Genomic DNA, 21,984 nt, shown 5'->3' on the forward strand with positions numbered 1-21,984 from the left:
TTCAGTAACTTGTACATCTTTTCATATCTGTTTAAGTCACTATCCAGGGTGAACTCTCCAGAAACCTATATGAGATGGATGTGGATTTCTATGACTTTAGTGAACGCTATTTTGGGAGGGGTATTGTCATGTCATTGTTATTTTTGTGTCTGATTTGATTCGATGTCTACTTTTGAATATCTTTTTTAAAGACTATTTTGTCAGCTGCTTTGAACTTTTATAATCTTTTTTTTTTGAATCACCTTTCCCCCTTTTTTTGTCTTGTTGAAGTCACTTGAAAATAAGTATTGTGTGTGTATATATCTATTTTAGTGAGTGGTTTTGAAATAAGACGGTGTCTTCTATTTTAAAATTGGTGATTATTCAAGAGTAAAGTGAACAGGACTTAAGGAAAAAGTTGGGAGTTACTTTATGTTAATAAAAAATTGTTTTCTATAGAATAAGTATTTCAGCTTCTAAGTAATACAGTTTGAATAGGAGAAAAAAATCCATAGAATTATGTGTTACAAAAATGTCTTCTTTCTATGCTTCATTTTGTGATAGGATTCATATAATTTAATTTTTAAGGTAATTATCTATATTCATGAGGTCTGTTCTTTAAGGTGTTTGTACATCTTTTTTAACAGTTTTGAAATTTGTATTTATACCTTATAATTATACTTTAACAACTTAAAATGTATTATTGTATAATTCTTTGTTCTCTTAAAGTGTGAACATAAATGGTATTTTCTTGATGTTTCAGGATAAACAGTTTTTGTATGATTATTATCCTTTCTTTTCTTCCTCTTTCTTCCCTCCTGCCCTTGCTTTCTTGTGTCTTTTGAGACAGGGTCTTGCTCTGTAGCCCAGGCTGGCTTGGGATTTGTAGTCTTCCTGCCTCAGCTTCCTGAGTGCTGGGATTGTGGGTGCGCTACCCCCTCCCCCCCCCCCCAGTTTGTGTGATTACTATTGCTTTTTATAGTAACGCTCTTGAGATCTGTTAGAGAATGTTAGGGTATATTTATGTCAGTAAGCTTAGAGAAAATGCTATTTTTGTTTTTAATAGATTACCTTTTGTGTTTTTTGTTTTTGAGTTTCAACCCATATTTTCTCTTGCCTTTTTATGTTTAACATACACACACATACATACACTTCTGGCAGCATTTTGCTTTCTCTTGTTTTGATTTGTTTTCCTTAATGTGGAAGCTAAACTTAATATCTAATTCAAGAGAACTAAATTTGAAGAGACGTTCTTTAGAAATTAAGTGAATGAACATACTGGATTCTGTCACTCAGAAAACTCTCTCTACTTTCTAAGTTTTCTTGGTATTGCTAGATTAGGTATGTGGATTGGTGTGCTGTTGTAGTGTGTCTTGCATAATTGTTTTTTTTTTTCCTTTCCCTTTTAGCTTTATATTGCCATTTAAGAAAAGCTTATCTTTATTATGTGATTAAAAAATCTGAGCTCAATGAATTTTGTAGATGTCTTTCTGGTTTTGTGGGGTACCAGGGAAAGTGACTTAAATTATTTTAGAGGGAAATATAAAGACCTGAGGGTATGTTCTTGGTTACTGTGTTTCAAAAAGAAAACCTTCCTATTTCTTCTATTAACTTACTGCATAGAAAAATTTATTTTCAGATGTGTTGGTAAAAGAACACAAGGAAAAGAATTATGAGGGTAAATAGTATTTTGGATTAAATTTCAGTAGTGGGTTTATTTTACTAGCTTACATTTATGGCTTGGATTTTTAAATGTGTGGGTTATAAGATGAATACTGTATCTGTTAGATCCATATGGGTGAGATCACTGTATGGTCATTATTTGTTGACAGATGGTAACTGAAGTCCCCGTTGGCTAGAATTCAAATAGGAATTACCTTTTATACTGAGTTTCTTTTCTAACAAAGAATTCTACTGTAGGGCTCAGTATATTTTAATATATTTTTTAAGTCTTTTAAGGTATATGCTATAATATATAGGTCTTGCCTGTATGGATAAATTTATCTCTACATGTTTCTTGTATTTGATACTATTGTAAAGGTGTTGGTTTTTATTTTTTTAATTAGGATATATTCATAGTACAAGGGGGTTTCAAGGTGTTGGTTTTTAAATTCAATTTCCTATTGTTCAGTGCTTGTATGAAATCTGGATGATTCTTATATGTTGATGTTTTATCTTGTAGCCTTGATAAAACTGACTAGTTCTACGTATTTTGTAGATTACTTAAAAGCTTTTACATTACATAATCATGTTGTCTGAAAAGAAAAAATAGTTTTACTTTTTCCTCTCTGATCTAAATACTTTTTAATGTTGTTTTCCTACCCTTTTTATACTGGCAGGAACTTTTCATATAATACTGAATAGACAGGATGAGGGTAGACATCTTTGTTTTGATCCTGATCTTAGTGGTGTCTTTCACTATTTAAGAATTATGTTAATTGTGGGTCTTTCATGGTTGTCCTTTGTTAGGATAAACACGAATTTTTTTTATTGCTGATTTGCTAAGAGATTTTATGATGAATGTGTGTTGGATTTTGTCAAGTGCTTTTTGTTTATCTGAGATAATCATAGGTTTGTATATTTTTAAAATCCTCTTAATCTGATGAAATATTGATTGGATTTTCACAGTTAAGCATTCAAGAATAACTTACTTATAATGTGTTGCCTTTTTAAGGATTTTGTGTCTGTTTCTAAGGGATATTTCCTGTAGTTTCTGCTATATAATATTGCTTTTGTTTTGGCAATAATGTGGTAAGATGGGAACTTTTCTAAGTGTGTGCAGAATTGATATTATTCCTTAACTGTTTAATAGAATTCAGCAGTGATGCCATCTAGGCTTTATATTATATTTGAGGAAAAATTTAAATTAAATTTCTTTAATTGATGGTAGAAGTATTCACATCTTGTTGAGGTAGTTTTGACAATTAGTAGCTTTTAAAGTATTTGTCCATTTTGTCTTGATTGTTGAATTGGTATAATTTTGATTCATAAAATTATTTTTATTGTTCTTTTGATGTCTATAGGATCTGTTCTGTTGTTCCCTCTGTTGCTCCTGTTTATTGGCAATTTATGCTTTCTTTTAGCTTAGCAAGAGGATTAGTGATTTTTATTGAAGCTTTCAAATAATTAGCTGTTGTTTTCATTTGGTTTTTCTATCGGTTTTCTGTTTTCTGACCATTTGTTTCCTAATATATCATTATTTTCTGTTTTCTGATCATTAATTTCCTCATATATCATTATTTCCTCATATATCATTATTTTCTCCTTTCTTTTAGTTATTTTGGGGGTTATTGTCATGAAGATAGACTTAAGATAAGTGGGTGACAATATAAAGTCCAGAAATAGGCCATAGATGGTAAATTACTTTTTGAGAATAATGTAAAAGCAATTCAAGGAGAAAAGGTAGTCTTGTCAAGGAACAGTATGAGAATAACTAGATATCAGTATTGGAAAAAATGAATATAAATTTTATCCCCCACCAGAAGCAAAAATAAATCTAAATGTAAGAAGCAAATTATAAATTTATAATTTATAAATTATAAAATATAAAACTTACAGAGGAAAAAATAGAAGACAATCTTTGCAATTTTGAGGGTAGTTAGAGATTTCCTAGATCAGACATAGAAAGTGTAGACAATAAGAAAAAAGAACTGATACCTTAGGACTTCATCAGAGTATAAAACTTCTTTTAAAGATGCTGTTAAAAAAATGGTGACAATAAAAGTAAGCTAAGGTGTCAGAGGGATAATCTGCAAAATTTATTACCTGAAAATGGCTTGTATCTAGAATATACTAGTATCTCTTACAACTTTATGACAGATACCCGGTTTTTAAAAATGGGCTAAGTATTTGAACAAACACTGCACAAAATAAGATGCATAACACTTGAAAAGATGTTCAACATTAGTCATCAATGAAATATAACTTAAGTCACAGTAAGCTTAACATTTCATAGCTATTATCTTGGCTAAAATTAAAAAGATCAAAAATACTGGATGTTGGACAGGCTTTGAGAACTCTCATACATTGCTGGTGGAAATATGAAATGTGGCACAGCCCCTTTTATACTTACTATATGATGTCACTCCCTATATTTACCCAAGAGAAATGAAAATGTATATCCACAAAAGACTTGTATAAGAATGCTCATAATAGCTGTGCCCCCATAGTAGCCCCAAACTGGAAGCTATTCAAGTGTCCATCAGTAGGTGAATAGGTAAGTATATTGTGTTACACTATTCAGCTATAAAAACACTGATATGTGGATCAGCATGGATACATCATGGAAACATACTGAGTGAAGGAATTCAGATATGAGCCTATGCTCTATGACTTCATTCATAGGAAACACTATAAAAACCAAAATCTAAGCTATAGTGACAAAAGCAGATAAGTAGTAATAGCTTGAGGCTAGGGGTTGTAGGTAGAAAGGGAGATTAACAGCTAGGACTGTTTGGAGTGTTAGAAATGCTTCTTAATTGGGGTGGTAGGTAGGCAGGTATGTTGTCAAAATTTACCAAATTTTACTCTTTGTTGGTGTATTTTATTATAGGTAAATTATGCTTCAGTGAAAGAAATTTCCTTTTTCAGTGGTTATGAAACCTAGCTGTACATCATTATTATCTACTAAGCTGTTAAAAATGCCCAGGCCTCTACTTCATATCCAAGGAATCAGTAACCAGCAGTAGGCCTCATCTGAGGTTTTTTTCTTTGTAGTTTCCATCCATTTTTATATTATCATATTATTATTGTACTGTCACCTGAGTTTTTGAAAAGCTCAGAGATGATTCTAATTCTCAGCCATAGTTCAAAAGTAATTCTTTTTTTGTGTGACTTTTTATTTTTAAGACTCCCAGAACCTGAGAACACAGAGCCCTTACTGTACCTGCTGTTATACTTGATCGTAAGGATAATGAGCAAGAGGCATCAGTTCTTCTGCACCTTGCAGTCTTGTGAAAGGATATTGATTAAGTCTAACACAAACATGTATCTTTAAACCATGGCAAATGTTATAGAAGACAAGTACAAATGTTAGGAGGGTCTTGGTAAAAATTAAAATGTTTCTCACCCTTTCACCCTAGTTCAGATACATACCTTTGAAAAGTTTGCTTTTCTGGAAGTATCTAGTGTTTAGATGTGATGTTTTTCATTTCAATAAAATATCCTGCATGCAAACATCTCATATTAAAATATTATTTTTTCTCTCATTGTTAGCTAGCATTTTTGAATTATTTTAAAACATTAAGAAATCTGAATTTAACTTCTGTGAAAAAAATTGAAATATCATTATTAGCAAATAATGAGCCTTACTTAATCGGTGATTTAGTCATTTATATGCTATATAACATTTTGTTAGTAAAACAGAAACAACTTGAAAATGACAGATGTTCTAGCAGCTTTTTGTTGGTGGTGGTGATAGTGGAAGGGTTACTAATGTTGGTTTACATCAAGCCTGGGTGTTTCTTAAAATATAATACTAATCGTGTTTACTGTTAATGGAGAGTCTGTGAGTTGGAAGGTTTGTGCTTATGTAAGCTTAGAAAATGCAGCAGTAAATAAAGTTAAACATTTTAACTCTGGGCTTTTCGGAACCTTTCATATGTTATGTTCTGAATCTTTTTCAGATGGAGTTATAGTACACAGTGACTCTATTTGACCATGGAACCCTTTTTCTCTTTGCCTGAATTTCCATGAATAGATGTCTAAGCGAATAGATAAGTCTGCAGCAGCATTCAAGTGACCATAATGGCATATTTTATACCTGCACAATAATATGTAAAAATATAGTATAGTCGGGATCTTACTTATAGGCATGAGCTCTGTATTTGTATTTATATATTAAAGTTTTGGAAATTAATTTATACTTAACAGAATAATCAGTTGTCCGTTTTTCCATCTTTAACTGATAGAGAAAAGTGAAATTTATGTTTTTCTTCTATTTTAGAACAAAGTAGAAGAGATGATTTAGAAGCTTTAGGTCATATGTTCATGTACTTTCTGAGAGGCAGTCTTCCTTGGCAAGGCTTAAAGGTAATTGTTTTTGTGTTTACTTATTTAATTTCATAAAATCTTAATATGTATTAAGGTCCTCTGTTCTGACTAAATAATTTTAAAATTACTGCATTCTCAGGGTTTTCTTTTCCCATTTTAGGCTGACACATTAAAAGAGAGGTATCAGAAAATTGGAGATACAAAACGAGCTACACCAATAGAAGTGTTATGTGAAAATTTTCCAGGTAACAAATAATGCCAAATTGCTGACTGTGTTTATGTCAGAAAAACATATTGCTAATTTTCATTGGTCAACTTCATAAATTTTTTCATGCTTTAAAATAAGTGAACACTGGCCAGGTGCAGGGGCTTAAGCCACTTGGGAGACAGAGATGGGGAGGATCTGGGTCAAAGCCAGCATCCTAGGCCAAGAGTTTAATGGGATCCCATCTCAGTGGAAAAGGCTGGGCGCGGTAGTACACACCTGTTATCTCAGCTACTGTGGGAAGCATAAATGGGAGGGTTGCGGTGCAGTCCCACCTTGGCAAAAAGCAAGACCCTATCACAAAAATAGCCAGAGCAATAAGAGCTGGAGGCACGGCTCAAGTGGTAGAATGCTTGCTTAGCAAGCATGAAACGCTGAGTTCAAGCCCCAGTACTTAAAAAACAAAAAACAGTAACCATTTAAAAATGTGACTTAAAAGTTGAAGCATGAACTACAGGAACAGTTTGCATATTTGCTTTCTAAGGTGATATTAGTAGAACAAAGTTCTATCTTTTAATAATGTTAACCAATGCCAGCTGAAGGAGTATTTTCTTAAATGGCTTTTTTTTTTTTTAACTCTGTGCTGAGGTTTGACCTTTTTGGGCTTGCACTTGCTAAGCAAGTACTCTATCTCTTGAGCCATACCCCCAACCATTTCTGCTTTCATTTATTTTTTAGGTAGGATCTTGCACTTTTGTCTGAGGCCATAGACTGCCATCCTCCTACTTCCACTCCTGTGTGCTGGGATTACAGGCATGAGCCACCACTCCTGGCTTGTGCTTTTTTCCCTGGGCTGGCCTTAACCATTATCCTCCCATCTCTACCTCCATATAGTTGGGATTACAGAGGTGTAACACCATTCCTGGCCCAATGAGATATTTTTAATAAGTGCAAATACCTGCTAAAGAACAGTAACTATCAAGTTTAGTACAATGTCAGCTTCAAAAGAGGAGGTTCAAAGTATTGTTTAGTTTAGTTTTCAAAGTATAGCAAAATCTTTCTGACCTTACTAATTTAGGCTAATTTTATACCGAAGAGCTGTGTGTATGTATGAAAACAATTTTGTTTTCATGTACACTTATGGCAACTTTTAAGTAAACCAACAATAACTTACTTAAGGGGCTGGGCATGGTGGGGAACATCTGTAATCCCAGCTACTTGGGAGGTGGTGTTCAGGAGGATCATGATTCAAGGCCATTCTAAGCAAAAAGTTAGTGAGACCCCCCCACCCATCTCAACAAACAAGCTAGACATGGTAGTGTGCACCTGTGATCCCAGCTCCATGGGAGGCATAGTTAGGAGGATGGTTATTGGAGGAGGCATGAGCAAAAAACAAGATCCTGTCTGAAAAATAACTATAGCAAGAAAGGGCTGGGGCCACGGCTCAAGTGGTGGAGGGCCTGCCTAATAAGCACAGGGCCCTAAGTTCAGACGCCAGTAAAACCAAAACAAAATTTACTTAAAGTTTCCAAATCAATTGAAGAGTAAGAATGTTTTGTTGTTGATGTATTAATGCTGTAATTTGTGCAGCAACATTAAGTGACAAGATGACATTGAGTTCCTGTTTCACTTCAGCATTCACTGGTTCTTCTGTATTATGCTGCTGCCACTATTATAATAATAACACTAGTACAATCTGAGGTCGCATTTTGTAAAGTGCATATTATTCACTGTCAGAGATCTTTAACTATATGTTTTTCTTGAGACATCTACAAATGGAAGACTAAACAGATATTGGTTCATATTATTAGCATTTTAGGTATAGGCAGATTGGCTGGCTTTGAGTAAGAACCCTATGTAAAATTCTGCAGGAAAGTGGAAGTGCCAAAGTAAATTAATAGGGTGGTTGGCCAGAAAGTGGAATAGTATGTGAGGAAGGTCGCTGGGTACCACTGTTGCTGCCTGTTGGGCAGTGCATAACTCTTTGCTCACTGGCTATCTGTGAATGAATTGGAATAGAAAAGCAGCTATGTTTTAATGTCAGAGGTATCTACCAGCTCTCTGTAGTCACTTATTGTGTCCTGCTGGAGGAATACTATTTTTTTTTCACCTATTACTCACAATTTTGCCAATTGGTATTTGCTTTTTTTTTCTTTCTCAAAAGTATGACCTTTTAAAAAATAGATACATCTAATACATTTGGGGGTTATAATGGTATGTGAAGATTTGTATATTACCAAATAATTATTAATTATTTGACCAGAAATTAAGAGAAGGCTTCTACCATGTTCCTGTGTTACATTTTTGAGAACTGTTATAGCTATATTTTGCAAGCTCTGTTGGTTAAAATAATGCTCATAGCCAAGGTTAGAAATTTGAATCCTGTATGGTAAGTTAGTATATGTTGCTGGTTCTGAAGGAAATCCAGTAAGCTAGTACAAATGCTAGTCGTATAAGTCAATTTCCACCAACATTTTAAATACTTTATAAGAGTTATGAATTGAGTATGATGCTTTGTGATAAAATGATCATGCATCATTAAGCTGATGATTCAACCTCTAATACAATTCAAGATGTCTGTTACAATAATGTTACATGATAAGACTTTTTGCCTTCACTAACAAACAGAAAAAATAATGGTTAAACATCTCACTTTTCTTTTTCCCTTATTTCCTTTCCTTCTTTATTTTCTCCTTTTTATTTTGTTGTAATTGAACTCAGAAAATTTAAATTCAAGTAGTTTGATACTTTTTCATGTTATTGTACCTCGTGCTTTTAGACATTTAGTATTTTATTATTGAGTAACATAGGGAAATGTTCTCAAAATAATTCTTATTTCCTTTCTAGAAGAAATGGCAACGTATCTTCGTTATGTAAGAAGGCTAGATTTTTTTGAAAAGCCAGACTATGATTATCTAAGGAAGATTTTTACTGACTTATTTGATCGAAAAGGATATCTGTTTGATTATGAATATGACTGGATTGGTAAACAGTTGGTGAGTATGCTATGTAATAAAAGATTGATTATAGTATTTATTTTCTTTTTGACAATGTAGATCCTCCAATTGAAAAGAGTTGAGAACTAATACTTTTAAAGGATTAGGTATTTCTTATTTTGGGATGTTTTCTTCAGATGGCATCATAGTATTTTAAAGTTTTGCAAAAACTCGGATTTTCTTCCTTCTGGAGCATTTGTTCTTTTGGACTTCTCATCCTGATTGGTTCTTAATAGCAAGTATGCTATTTTTATGTAATATTCTATTGATTACTTTAATATGTAATACTTTAATGAAAATTAGGGATTTTTATAAGCCTTTTCTCTTGAGTATAGTATTAAAAATAAGTCATTTTGTTAGTTTATTTTTAAAGATTATTCCTTTAATTTTATTAAAATAACTTATTCTATTCATACATCAGTTTCAAAAATAAGAGATGTAAGAAAATACATTTTCATTTTTAAAATTTTTTTTTCTTTTTTTTTTTGCAGTACTGGGGCTTGAACTCAGGGCTGGCCTATACCTTGAGCCACTGCCAGCCCTTTTTTGTGATTGTTTTTTTCGAGATAGGGTCTAGCAAACTTGCCCAGGCTGGCTTTGAACTGCGATCCTCCTGATCTCTGCCTCCTGAGTAGCTAGGATTATAGGCACGAGCCATTGGCGCCTGGCCATTTTCATTTTTGATATGAAAAAGTAACCTAAAAGTAACAAGAACATTATAAGTCTTTTTGTAGACATAAAAAGGGAATGTCTAAAAATATTTACATGTTTTAAAACCTTTTTGGGGGCAGTGCTTGCTAGTCAGGCACTGTACTAGTTGTACCACTCTGCCAGCTCTTTCTTTGTTTGCTATTTTTAAGATAGGGTCTCACTTTGTGCCCAGGCTGGCTAGGACCAGTATCTTCCTATTTGTGCTTCCCCATGTAGCTAGTATGACAGATGTGCACCACTGCACTTAGTCACTGGTTGAGATGGGGGGTCTCGTGAGCTTTTTTGCTCTGGCTTGCCTTGAACTGTGATCCTCCTGATTTTAGCCTCCGACATAGCTAGGATTACAGGCTTGAGCCACTGTGCTTGGCCTAAAACCAATTTTAAAAAGTAGCTATTTCTCTTTGCTTTATTTGTTAATTTTAACAACTTAATTCCTTTTCTTCTTTTGGCAGTACTGAGGTTTGAACTCAGGACTTCATGCTTGCTAGGATGGCATTCTACTGCTTGAGACATGCCTCCATCCCCCTTTTTGTTCTGGTTATTTTGGTCTTACTTTTTTGCCCAGGTCAGCCTGGATAGCAGTCCTCCTATTTTACACTTTTTGCTATAGCTGAGATGACAGGCATGTGCCACCACACCCAGCTTTTTTCCATTTAGATCGGGTCTCACAAACCTTTTTGCCTAGGCTGGCCTGAATTGAAATCCTGATCTCAGCCTCCTGTATGGAGAAGGATGGTTTGGATGACAGGTGTACGCCACTATGCCAACTATTGGTTGAGATGGGGTCTCACTAACTTTTTGTGTGGATTGGCCTAGAATCACAATTCTTGCAATCTCAGCTTCCTAAGTAGCTAGGATTATTGGTCTGTATAGGCCTGGCCTAATAACATATTTTAAGTATAATATTGCTTCTTGAAGCCTTAATTTATTTAGCAGTCTTATTTTTTCCTTGATCCTTTTAAGCACATGAAATGATTTTAAATGAGATTTCTGAAGTAAAATGTATCGATAGCAATTGTTACTGTGTTGTAGCCTACTCCAGTGGGTGCAGTTCAACAAGATCCAGCTTTATCATCAAACAGAGATGCACACCAACACAGAGATAAGATGCAGCAATCCAAAAACCAGGTTTGATGCCCCTTTTTCAATATCAAATGTCTTAATTTGCTTCAATATTGAAATGCATACTTTTTTCTTCAATGATTAAAACATTTTACATACATATATGGAAGGGTTGAAAATACTTGTATTTTCAGTAGATAACCTGTTTGTCATTATTTTTACTGTTAGTTTAAAAATAACATTAAAATGTTTCATTGCGAATTCCTAAGTAATGGTAAACTTTTTTAACATTTGATATTCTATTAGTATGGAAGTATTTGGATATTCTACATGAATAAATTATAATAGCACTTGATCTTTCTGTTACCTGGGTTAGTTCGAGAAATTATTTACTGAGTTTCTGCTATTTTCTGTGCATTTCTTTAGAAACACAGAAGTAAGGAGGATGGTATAATCTATAAAAAATAATTTTGTAATGAGTGACTTAAAACAGTATTTAGTTAAGAGCTCACTCAGTCTCTGGAATCACACATACATGGATGTGGATTGGCCTTGGACAAATTAATTAACCTCTCAAAGCTCTAGTTTCCTCAACAATGCATGTTTAATTCCTAACATTAGCTTCTTGTAAGTCTCAACTCCTGCAGTTGCTGTTACTGTTATGATTATTGTAAGTAAGTGTACAAATAGCTACACTTCAAAGCAGAATAAGCTTTATCCCATGGAACATATTAACAAAGTGTCATGGAGGGTATATGTAAATACTTGTGGATCTTGTAAAGACTTTATGGAGAAAGGTGGCTTTTCAGATGAATCTGAAGAATGAGTAGAATTTTTAAAGGCAAATAATGGAGTAAGTGTATTTTGGGGATAGAGAACAGTTGAAAAAAATCATAAACTAAGCAGTCTGGTTTTCTTGGATCAGAAAGTCAGTTTCAGAGATAACAGATTTTTCTCCACTTAAACAGTTAAGTCTTTTAATAAGTGAAACCTTCGTTCACTATTGAATTTAACTGTAGTGTAAATATTTTAGGCTTAACTTTGTACAGATTAAAGATTGTTAGATTGTAAGCTCACTGAGGGTAGGAACTATATTTGTGCAGTCCTTATTGTATTTAATCTAGAGAGATTTCATATATGTGTATATATACACACATATATAGTTTATATAAATTTTTAGTAAATTCTTTAGGATAAGCTTATATATTGAAGTTGAGCCCTAAATATATAGATTGTCATTATTACAGAACAGTTCTATATCTAGAAAAAAATTGTTCTTATAAACCCTTAGCTCACAATGTCAAAGGCAGAAAAGTTAATTCATTCAAAAGTTTGAAAGCTTTGTAATTGATAACCTAGAGTAAATGTTTAATGTTCAAGGGATTCTATAGTTGTGTATAAAGTCTTAGGTGTGTGTAATTGTTATCTTGAAGAGAAGCTGCATAATTTTTATTACATTCTTAGAGTTCTATGACCCCAAAATGTTACCTGTTGTCTCAGTTTTAACATCATTTTCATTTTGTTTAGATTTAAATTCATCTAATTTATTTCAACATAAGCTATAATGAAAAGACATCATACAACCATCCTAATTGTTTTGATGACATATTTCATACCACACAGAATATAATTTTGCATTTGGTTTAGGAAGCTGAGTGCCAGAACATTTATTCATGTCTTCTACTTGAATTTAATGACTCTCCCCTAAAAGGTTGTTCTGGTTACCTATGTGCTTGGGCTTTTCTAGCCCAATGTACTTGGTACTTTGTGGTAAGATACTTTTGACTTTAGATGAAAAAGAAAGAAAATGGAACTGAAAAATTTAGAATATATGTAATTGTTGTAAGGAGCCAGGTCGTGTTATTGAAAGAGTGATTGATTCTGAGCTCCTGCTGTACTTCTTGTTAGCTCTGAGACCTTAGGGAAGTTAAGTATTCAATGTCTCATTGTCTTCATCAGTCAAATGGGGATGATATGTCTGTCTCATATGTGCTAACAGATATAAAGTAGGTAATGTAGAACCAAACATTTCAGAACTAAAATAGTGTATTCTTTCCCTTCTTTTTATTGGTGCTGTCCACATTTCCTGAAATGTAGAAATTGACTCCTATTAAGAAAGTACTCTTTTTAAAAAAAGTAACTATTCTAATTCTACTAATAGGCTCTTATCAGTTTGTGCTTATTGTCATAGGGATTTGCCAGGGGTCTAAAATATCAAGAATTTTCAGCATGTTTCATAGAAGTAGGCTTATTAATTTCAACCAGATTTTTTTTAATAAAGGAAGCAAAGAAATTCATATATGTAGAATTGTCTCTTTAAAAAAAAAGTTTGTTTTGTCGTATTCCCTTAGTATTCTATGTAGTGCTCTTCGCTTTTCAGAGAACTTTTCTGTTTCTCCTATTATCCTTATAATCAGAAACAGTACTAAACAAGAGAGAACATTTTTAAGGAGTATCTTTTTACATTGTTAAAAATAGCTTCTCCCAAGAAGACCAATAGGGACTTTTACTGTAAGAAAATACAGTGGCTGGTCTTTTGGCACCTGCTTATTGATTTGAAGTGCTTTCTTGGGCATGTCATTTTTACTTCTTGGTTCTTTGTTAACTTCATTTATAAAGTGACCTCTAAAATCCTTTTATTTCTCAAACTTTATGACTGTATTTTATTTTTATTGTTGATCATTATACAATTCAGCAATTTAACTGAAATCTGTCCACATTTTGTGTGCAAAGATAATTGCACCTGTAATTAGTTATTATTAGAATAGTAAGGGTTTTAAATTTCCTATTATACATTTGTCTTATATATTATGAGGATGAGATGTTTAACATATTGGGTTTTTCTTCTTCCATGCATGCCACATGCATTAAATAAATGGCAGTCGGCAGACTACAGGGCAGCTTGGGACTCCCAGCAGGCAAATCCCCACCATTTGAGAGCTCACCTTGCAGCAGACAGACATGGTGGCTCGGTACAGGTATTTTCTGATTTTTGCATGAGTGATTATTCCCCAAATTTATAAACTAACCCATTTTTTGAACTCATGGCATGATTTTATATCCTTATGGAAAGCTTGTTGCTGAATTCTATCCATAATTCTATTCCTTTGTTATTTAACCAAAAAACAAAATTAACATGGTTTAGTAAGACCACCAGGGATATTTTGACTTTGTTCATTTTTTTATAAATATCTGTGATAATATTTAAGTCATACTCATAATAGGCTAGAAAAATGAACTATATTACTTTAAATACTTGTCATATTTGATTTTTTAATAATAAGCTAAATCTTTCTTAAGTAATACAACAGTTTTATATCTTTCCCTTTCTTTGGTTTTGCCTTCTTCAACCTTCATTCACATATATCTAACTTTTCTCATCCTTAGTACTCAGAATATATTTTCTAATTAATTGGTCAAAAACAATGGCCCTGATTTTTATAACAGGACACTTTGTTTGTCCTTGGAGAAAATAGATGGAGAAAATAGTTGCCATGATAAGGATCTTTTAAGTACTTTCCCAATAAATTGTGTGTATTCTTAGACAAGTTTGAAGCAGTTCTTTATTTATGATTTGTATCTTTTCTCCTTTCTTATACACTTAGGAACAGCTGTTGTATTCTGCTCTCTCAGGCTAAGTTTATTCGTTGTGTGCATTGTAGAACTGGGGAAGGATTTACTAAGTCTTTCAGGCTTTTTTTTAACTGTCTGCTTAAGGTGCTTTAAATGCTGGCTTAGAGTAATTGATACAAGTGTATCTCAAGCCATTTGATTTTAGAATCTTGTTTTATGTTTTGATTTCTTTTCCCTAGATTTCTGTCTGAATAGTTTTCCATTAAGTTTTTTTTCAGTTTTGCCTTTTTGTAATACATATTTAATCAGCTGAATCTATATTATGGATTTTATTCTTCTTGAGTTCTAAAAATCAATTCATGATTAAATCTTACAAGTGCTCCTGTTTTTCTCACCATTAAACATTAGAGATGATTTAAATTATGTAGCTAACTACTTTTATAGAATTTTTTAATCTATGGAATTTTCAGAAATACATAATATAAATATATGAATAGTTCTATAAAAGTCTAGAGTGAAGGATTTAGAGGCAAAAGGTGCCTGAATTATAAAATTTTTTATCACTTCAGTTCATATTAGAAAAGCTAATTGAGCAAATTGTATTTAATTTGCATAATGACACTGGACTGTGTATATATCTGTACATGTTTGTAAGTTCCTGTATATATATTGTAACATGTGTTTTGCCCAGGGTTCAGGAAAATCTATAACAATTATGGTGCTATTAGAAATCTATCCTACCACTTTTGTACCATTTCCAGTAATTAATTTTCTTAGCTTCTTTGGAACTTACATGATTCCCAAAGGTGTTTCATGAATCTCTTTGAGCTATCAAAACATGAGAGAATTTGATTATTGGCTCATCACTTCAGTACTTCATGTTCTGTTTTTTTCTTGGGTTTTCACAGAGATAATTAGTACTTTTCTCATTCTTCTCTAAAACTTTTCTGCCTATAAAACTTTTCTGCTTATAGAGACTTCATAAGAATATTCATTAAGTGATCAGTTTACTTACTAGAAATCTAGTAAAACATAAAATACATAGGTAAAACAAGACATTGCATGTTTATTAATTATCACTGATTTCATGATTGTATTTTACAGTGTTAAATAGACTTGATATGCTGACCATTAAAAAAATTTGACATTAATAAAATATTTGCTAACACCCTAAGTAAGATCATGCTTGAGTTTGTCCCAAAACAAAATAAAGACTGAATTCATTTAATTGATCATAATCTATGTCCTATATAATTTCAGAATTATTTGAAATGTTGTTATATGATACTTGGACTAATGAAATTATAAATTTAAACTAATAATAAAGGGAAAAGTACCTAAAATCTGACCCAATATGATTATTATAATTGAATGCTATAGTTGATCCTAAATGAAGGCAGAAAGGGAAACAATGTGTTCTTTCATTGTCATTGCTGATAGCTATGCTGGGAATCAAGTCCAAGGCCTCAGGTATCACACGCAAATGCTGTACCTCTGAGCTACATGCCCCAGCCTAGCCCCCCAAAACACTTTTACTAGTAAGAAAATGTGAAAAAATATAAAAGGAATTTGCCTTGTGAAGTCTTCATGAAAAGGTCGTTAAACTACCTGCACAGGTATTGGCTTGGCAGGAAAAGTAAAGACTTTATATGATTGGCGGAGTGGGTGGTAAGGGAGGGGGTGGGGGCAGGGGGGAGAAATGAACCAAGCCTTGTATGCACATATGAATAATAAAAGAAAAATGAAAAAAAAAAGACTTTATATGACAATTAAAGAGGTATTGCCACTAAATACTAAAGGATATTACTAAATAGTTTCTCAGAAGGCCACTTCAGTAAAAAAGTAGGTAGCTCTCTGGTAGTGCAATGTGATATAGATGTACGATACTCAGAAACAGAATCAACTGTTACCTAAAATGGCATTCCTTGGCCTGTGGCATTCCTTCTTCACTACTGCAGTCTTCCATGGAACCAGTTATTGCTGTGAGTGCAGCACTGAAAATCATCCCAGGCTTCAGAGCTAGCATGCAAGATGAAATCTCTAACCATTTTTAACCTACAGAAAGATCTGCAAGTGTTCAGATGCACTTTTAATAGAAACTGAGTATCAGAGTCTAGATTTGAACTCTCTTCCTGCCTGAATTATCATATAGCAGACCAGACATATAGGTTACCAAATTGATGACATTGTGGTTAAGATCATAATCTCTGGAGTCAGATTTGGCTCAGATTTTGTCTCAGATTATTAGTAAAGGGGAAGGATTAACAATACCTCTACTTCATGGTTTTGTCATGCAATTTTTTCCAAAAACTATTTAGTGTAGTGGCTGGGGCTTAAGAAATGCTAGATAAGTATAATCTGTTGTTTTGTAAATTAAGAAACTTGTCTAGTATATTTATCCATCTCTGGGTAGTGAAACATAGTGACACACTAAAAGAAAGCATTGTGAAATGGGTTTTTAACTGAGATCATGTTAATCCACAGTTGTACATTTGATAAACTGTTTTCTACTGAAGACACTAAGAATGGCATTAATATCTGAAGATTTTTATCCTGATTCTATTCTTGGTCTAAAAGTGTTTGGAAAATTCGTAGGAGAATCAAGTGTGTCCATTTGTGTTCCCCCTTAAAATCATTGGTGATGAATATGACTGAGAAACAGACTTACAACATTCCTGGCCATTGATTATTCATGAAGTATCTCTATAGGTGATTTTTCTGTGGTAGGCACTGTTCTGTGGCTCCTTGAATGGGAGGAATACAGATACATGCCTATCTCTATGGAGGTTTCGGTAGATACAGGAGGCTTGTGGACAGGCAGTGTGATAAGTAGCGAGAGCACAAAGTGCTAGGAGAATATTTAGGAAAAACAACTGACCTGAATTTAGTGGGTCAAAATTTCCTGGAAAAAGTAATGCCTAAACTGAGACCAAGAGAATCAGGAAGCGTCAACCATTTGAAGATGGTAGGAGAAGAAAGAAGAGGGAGGCAGAGAGGACAGCATGCATGAGGTTGTGTGCGAGACACACTGAGAAACTGAGTTCAGTCAGTGTGTGAGAAATGAGTCTGAGAGTTGGCAGGAAGAAAATTATGAAGGAAATAGGTCTTGTTATTAAATTTGGACTTTATAAAGGGAATTAGGTAGGAGACTGGCTTGACTCAACTAGTGTTTTCTAATGATTACCTTTGCTTGAGTAAAGGAGGAAAGTGTGAGTTCGGGCACAGCTATCAAAAGTCTGTAGCTGAGAAACATTGATGGGTGATGGAGAAACAAAAGAAAAATTATTAGAAGGTAGTATTTAGCTGGGTATGGGAGCTGAGGGAGAAAGATGAGTTCAGTTGTTACCCCTTTTTTGATGTATTTCTGCCTGGAAAGTTAGGTTTTACAGTGAGCCAGTAGCAGCAGGTAGAGGCAGTCTCTAACTCCGTTGCTACTGTGCCCTGCCCTGAAGCACAGCTCCGTTAAGCTCAAAGCCTCTTAAAATCAGATTCCATACAGCTCAGGGGCATGTGTAAGTAGAAGGAAGAGACAGATGTTAAGCACACTTAGCTGTTCTGAAAAACTGTGAGTTTACCTCCTGATTGTTTGGAAATCCCATAGATGGAACATCTTTGGTTTGAGTCTAAGAAATTAGTGATTTTGAGCACTGGGGGAAAGAAAGGAGTAGAACCACAAATCCTGTAAAAGACATGTGTAGCCAGAGGAAACACATGTTTGAGGAAAATGAAAATCTAACATTAACTGTTGTAATAAGCAGCCTGATATTTTAGTCAGAATGGCACCAGACATACAAATACAGGTAATGATAGCACCCTCCCCTGCAAAATAAAAAAGGATAGACAAATGTGTCTTGCCGTGGCAGTGGCAGTGGTGGAGCACACACATTTTTGCATCACATGAGTAATATTAGTAGTTGTCATATCTCAGTTCTTATGATTGTGAATGCAGAACTTTCCGAAACTATTTTCAGTCTTCTCTGTAAAATCTTTGAAAATACAGAGTGACTAGCAAGGATCAAATTTGAGTGACTCCTATAATCACATCTTCTGTTCCTATGCTGAAATCTTCAAAAGAGAATTTATGGAAGAATTGCAGTTGCCTGCTTTTATTAGGTTAATAATTTCCACTTCATCTCATTCAGTTATCACTGAGGCGAATCAGTATTATTAATTTATTTTGATATTTTTAAATAATATTTACAGAAACATCTCCAAAGGTTTGAAAGCTCAAAGAAAATAGTGCTCTAACTAATAGTTCTATAAGGAAAGTTAAATTGAAAATCCATTTTGGTTTATATTGTTAAAAGTTCATGAGAATGGCACTATGCCATGGGGTTATCTTTTGGAATATCAAGAATGTTAGTTATAGCTCGGGTTACAGTTTTTAGAATATGTAGGAATTGTTTTCAAATACTATGTACATGTTGGCACAGGTCCAGTAAGCTCTTTAACTGTATCTCATTCATCGGTGCACATATTTGTAGATGCCTTTTAGACAAAGCTGAATGCATAAATAAAATATATAAGGGATTTCTAATATATTTATTGGCTAGGTGGAGATTCTGTTGATTGGTATATTAAACACCTATTGCGCATTTGGCAGTCAGGCTTATAAGAAATCAAATAGGCCATTGGGAAGATAGTATAGCTAGTTTTTGTAATTCATTTATATTTGGCAAGTTTATTAATGTGCTTTAAAATCATTGACTACAAAGGTGTCATTATCTTTACAATAAGATGTGTTATCTTTGTATTCAAAATTCTGTGAGGATGACTTATTTCAGAATTAGATTTGGTAGGCATCTGTTAACTGAACTATTAGTTATCTCCCACATTTACCTGTGGGCCGTTTCCCTTACGCACACCCTGAAGCTCTGATAGTGAAACTGGAGTCTGGTTGCCTTTTATTTTTGTTCTTGTTCTTCTTAAAATAAGACCGACACTAAATTTCTTTTCAAATTTAGAATGTCAGAGGAAATTTTTTAAAGAATAACAATAATTCTGTAAAACACCTGAGTTTTTGAAATGTCAAACCTTAGTGCTTCTGTCATTTTTTATGTGCCTTTTATTAAAAGTCAACCTGATGAACATTAGTTCTGCTTCTAGTTACATTTCTGGAAATGTCCCTAAATAAAATCATTCTTTAGAATTGACTTGTAAAAAATTAGATATAATCCAAGAACCAGTAGCTCTTACCTGTAATCCTCACTATTTAGGAGGCTGAGATCAGAAGGATGATGGTTCAAGACCAACCCAGACAAATAGTTTATGAGAAACCATCTCAATCAAAGCTGGATTGGTGGTGCACACCTGTCATCCCAGCCATGGTGGGAAGTGAGGCTGGCCTGGGCAAAAAGTGTCCCAAAATAACTAGACAAAAAGGGGCTAGAAGTGTGGCTCAAGTGATAGAGTGCCTGCCTAGCAAGTACTAAGCCCTGTGTTCAAATTTTAGTACCACCAAACAAAAAGTATATATTTCCTATGTTGACTAATTTAGGCTTTTAGGACTACACTGACACATTATTATCTTTGTTTCCCCTTTGTGAATATCTTTGCCAAAAGACCAGTAGTTTTAAATGAAAGCAGTTTTAAGACCATAGTGTTTCTCTTAAGTCCTTATGCTAAGTATGAGTTTATGGAGAACAACTGCAGCATCACATCTTACTGCTATTACATGCTGTTCTGACCCTTGGGATATTGGCCTCTATTCAGAGAGAGAATTTGGGAAACCCTGGACAAATTACATAAAGATGTTACTTCCTTCTGGCCTGGTTCTGATAAGGATTTGAAACATTTCAATAAAATACTGTGTATCAAAGTTAAGTATGAACTGAAGTAAATCAGATTATGTAAGCATAGTGTATGTATAGTTATCTTGTTGGAATTTGAAATACCTGGATTTGAAGTTTTCAGTTATGGTTCTTGAAGTAAGGAAAGCCCTTTTAGAGGACTTGCCTGTAATATGAAGTAGCATCTCCTCAGCTATCTAGGGTGAGTGAATAAAAGGGAGAAAAAGGAAACTGTTGGATATTACATTGAGGAAAGAGTGATGGAAATTGTCCAGTGAGCTGCTTTGATTTGTGAGTATGTTCAGGGCACTCTGCTAGTTAAAAGCTGTGAATACATGTGCATCAGAATTTTGCTGCTTAATTCTTTTCCATCATTCAAGGCAGGGTCTCAGACATTTTAAAATTAAAATGTTAAATTAGTAATAAAGAACCAAATTATATTCAATAATTAGAAAATAATTATTTAAAAATATTCTTACAAAGAGAGAAAAATTGACACAGAGCTTGATAGGATAACAGAAAGGGGGAAGCAGGGACCCCAGAAATAGAGGCAGACTTAGTATTACAGTCCTTGTGTTCCTTGGATTGCCTCCAAAGAAGAATAAGGCAGTTTTGCTTGTCTGTAGCTATAGTTACAAAAGCAAATACAGTGTTCATTTCTAAGTACTTATTCCACATAGGATAGAGGGAACTGAATTTCCATAATTCTGGAATTTGCCCAAATATGTTGATTGATTTTTAGTTACTTTCCTTGGGATTTAGGAGAGTAGTCTATTTCTCCACACTAAAATATCAAATCCACAAAGGAAGGGGTGCTTGCATTGTTTACTGTAGTATTCCTAGTATTCCAAGTAACTAGAACAGTTATGGCATATTATGAACTCTCACTTAAAACTTTTGAATTCAGTTTTAGAAATAGGAAGCTTTATAAATAATACCCTTAAGTCTAGTAGTCAGCTGTCCATTCTGGTGTCATGCCTTTGGTATTTGTATTTTTTTTTCCTTATAAACAGATTAGAAAAAGGATAAGAAGGCATCAAAGATTATTCTTAGATTTTGAGCTTGAAGTCTAGTAGTAGAGCTTTGGCTGAAATTGGAACCATAGGAAAAGTATTGGATTTAAGAAGGAGGAAGTTTTGGAAATTTAGTTTTGGAAATATGTGAGCCAAACTTGGTTCAGCTAACTGAAGGTGTGGATGAGTGGTTAAGCTTTACAGAAAGGTGATAATTGAAGCCACAGTCACAGATGATACCAGTAGTAGGTAGTAGGAATGATGACCACCATTTGTTATCTCTCACTCTATGCCAGTCACTGTGCTACATACTGCATTGATCTCACTTCATTCTCACAGCAGCCACGATAAGGAGATTTCTGCTGTTTCCTATTTCATGGTTGAGGACACTGAAGTTTAGTGTAGCAAGATAGAATATCTTTCTCAGTGTTACATATCTGGTAAGTGGTATAACTAGTTTTGAGTCTAGACCCATGTTAATCGCCAGTAAGCAACTGGTACCAAGTGGTACTGAAATGTTTAGGAAAATGTGGAATGAACAAAGCTCACAGAATACATTTTGTAGGATTCATTGGTAATCTTCAAGAAAGGGTTAATTTAAAGTTCTGAAGTAGAGACATAGAACTGATTACAAAGAATTAAGGAATAAATGAATGGAAAACTAT

General features: G+C 33.7%; 1 protein-coding gene across 12 annotated transcripts in view; it reads left to right on the forward strand.

The window, feature by feature from the left end:
• Nucleotides 1-21,984, forward strand: part of Csnk1g3 (casein kinase 1 gamma 3) — a 104,134-nt gene that overhangs the window by 61,675 nt on the left and 20,475 nt on the right. For 4 of the 12 annotated variants that reach the window (XM_074076575.1, XM_020176301.2, XM_074076572.1 and 1 more), the window contains 5 exons: nucleotides 5,924-6,009; nucleotides 6,131-6,215; nucleotides 9,023-9,171; nucleotides 10,915-11,010; nucleotides 13,827-13,922. In XM_074076575.1, coding sequence (XP_073932676.1) covers nucleotides 5,924-6,009; nucleotides 6,131-6,215; nucleotides 9,023-9,171; nucleotides 10,915-11,010; nucleotides 13,827-13,922 — 512 coding nt within the window. The remainder of the gene's footprint in view (nucleotides 1-5,923; nucleotides 6,010-6,130; nucleotides 6,216-9,022; nucleotides 9,172-10,914; nucleotides 11,011-13,826; nucleotides 13,923-21,984) is intronic. The other 8 variants (XM_074076576.1, XM_074076573.1, XM_074076580.1 and 5 more) reach the window with 6 other exon arrangements.

The sequence above is a fragment of the Castor canadensis genome, chromosome 6, assembly GCF_047511655.1.
Source record: "Castor canadensis chromosome 6, mCasCan1.hap1v2, whole genome shotgun sequence".
In the NCBI taxonomy this organism is placed as follows: Eukaryota; Metazoa; Chordata; class Mammalia; order Rodentia; family Castoridae; genus Castor; species Castor canadensis.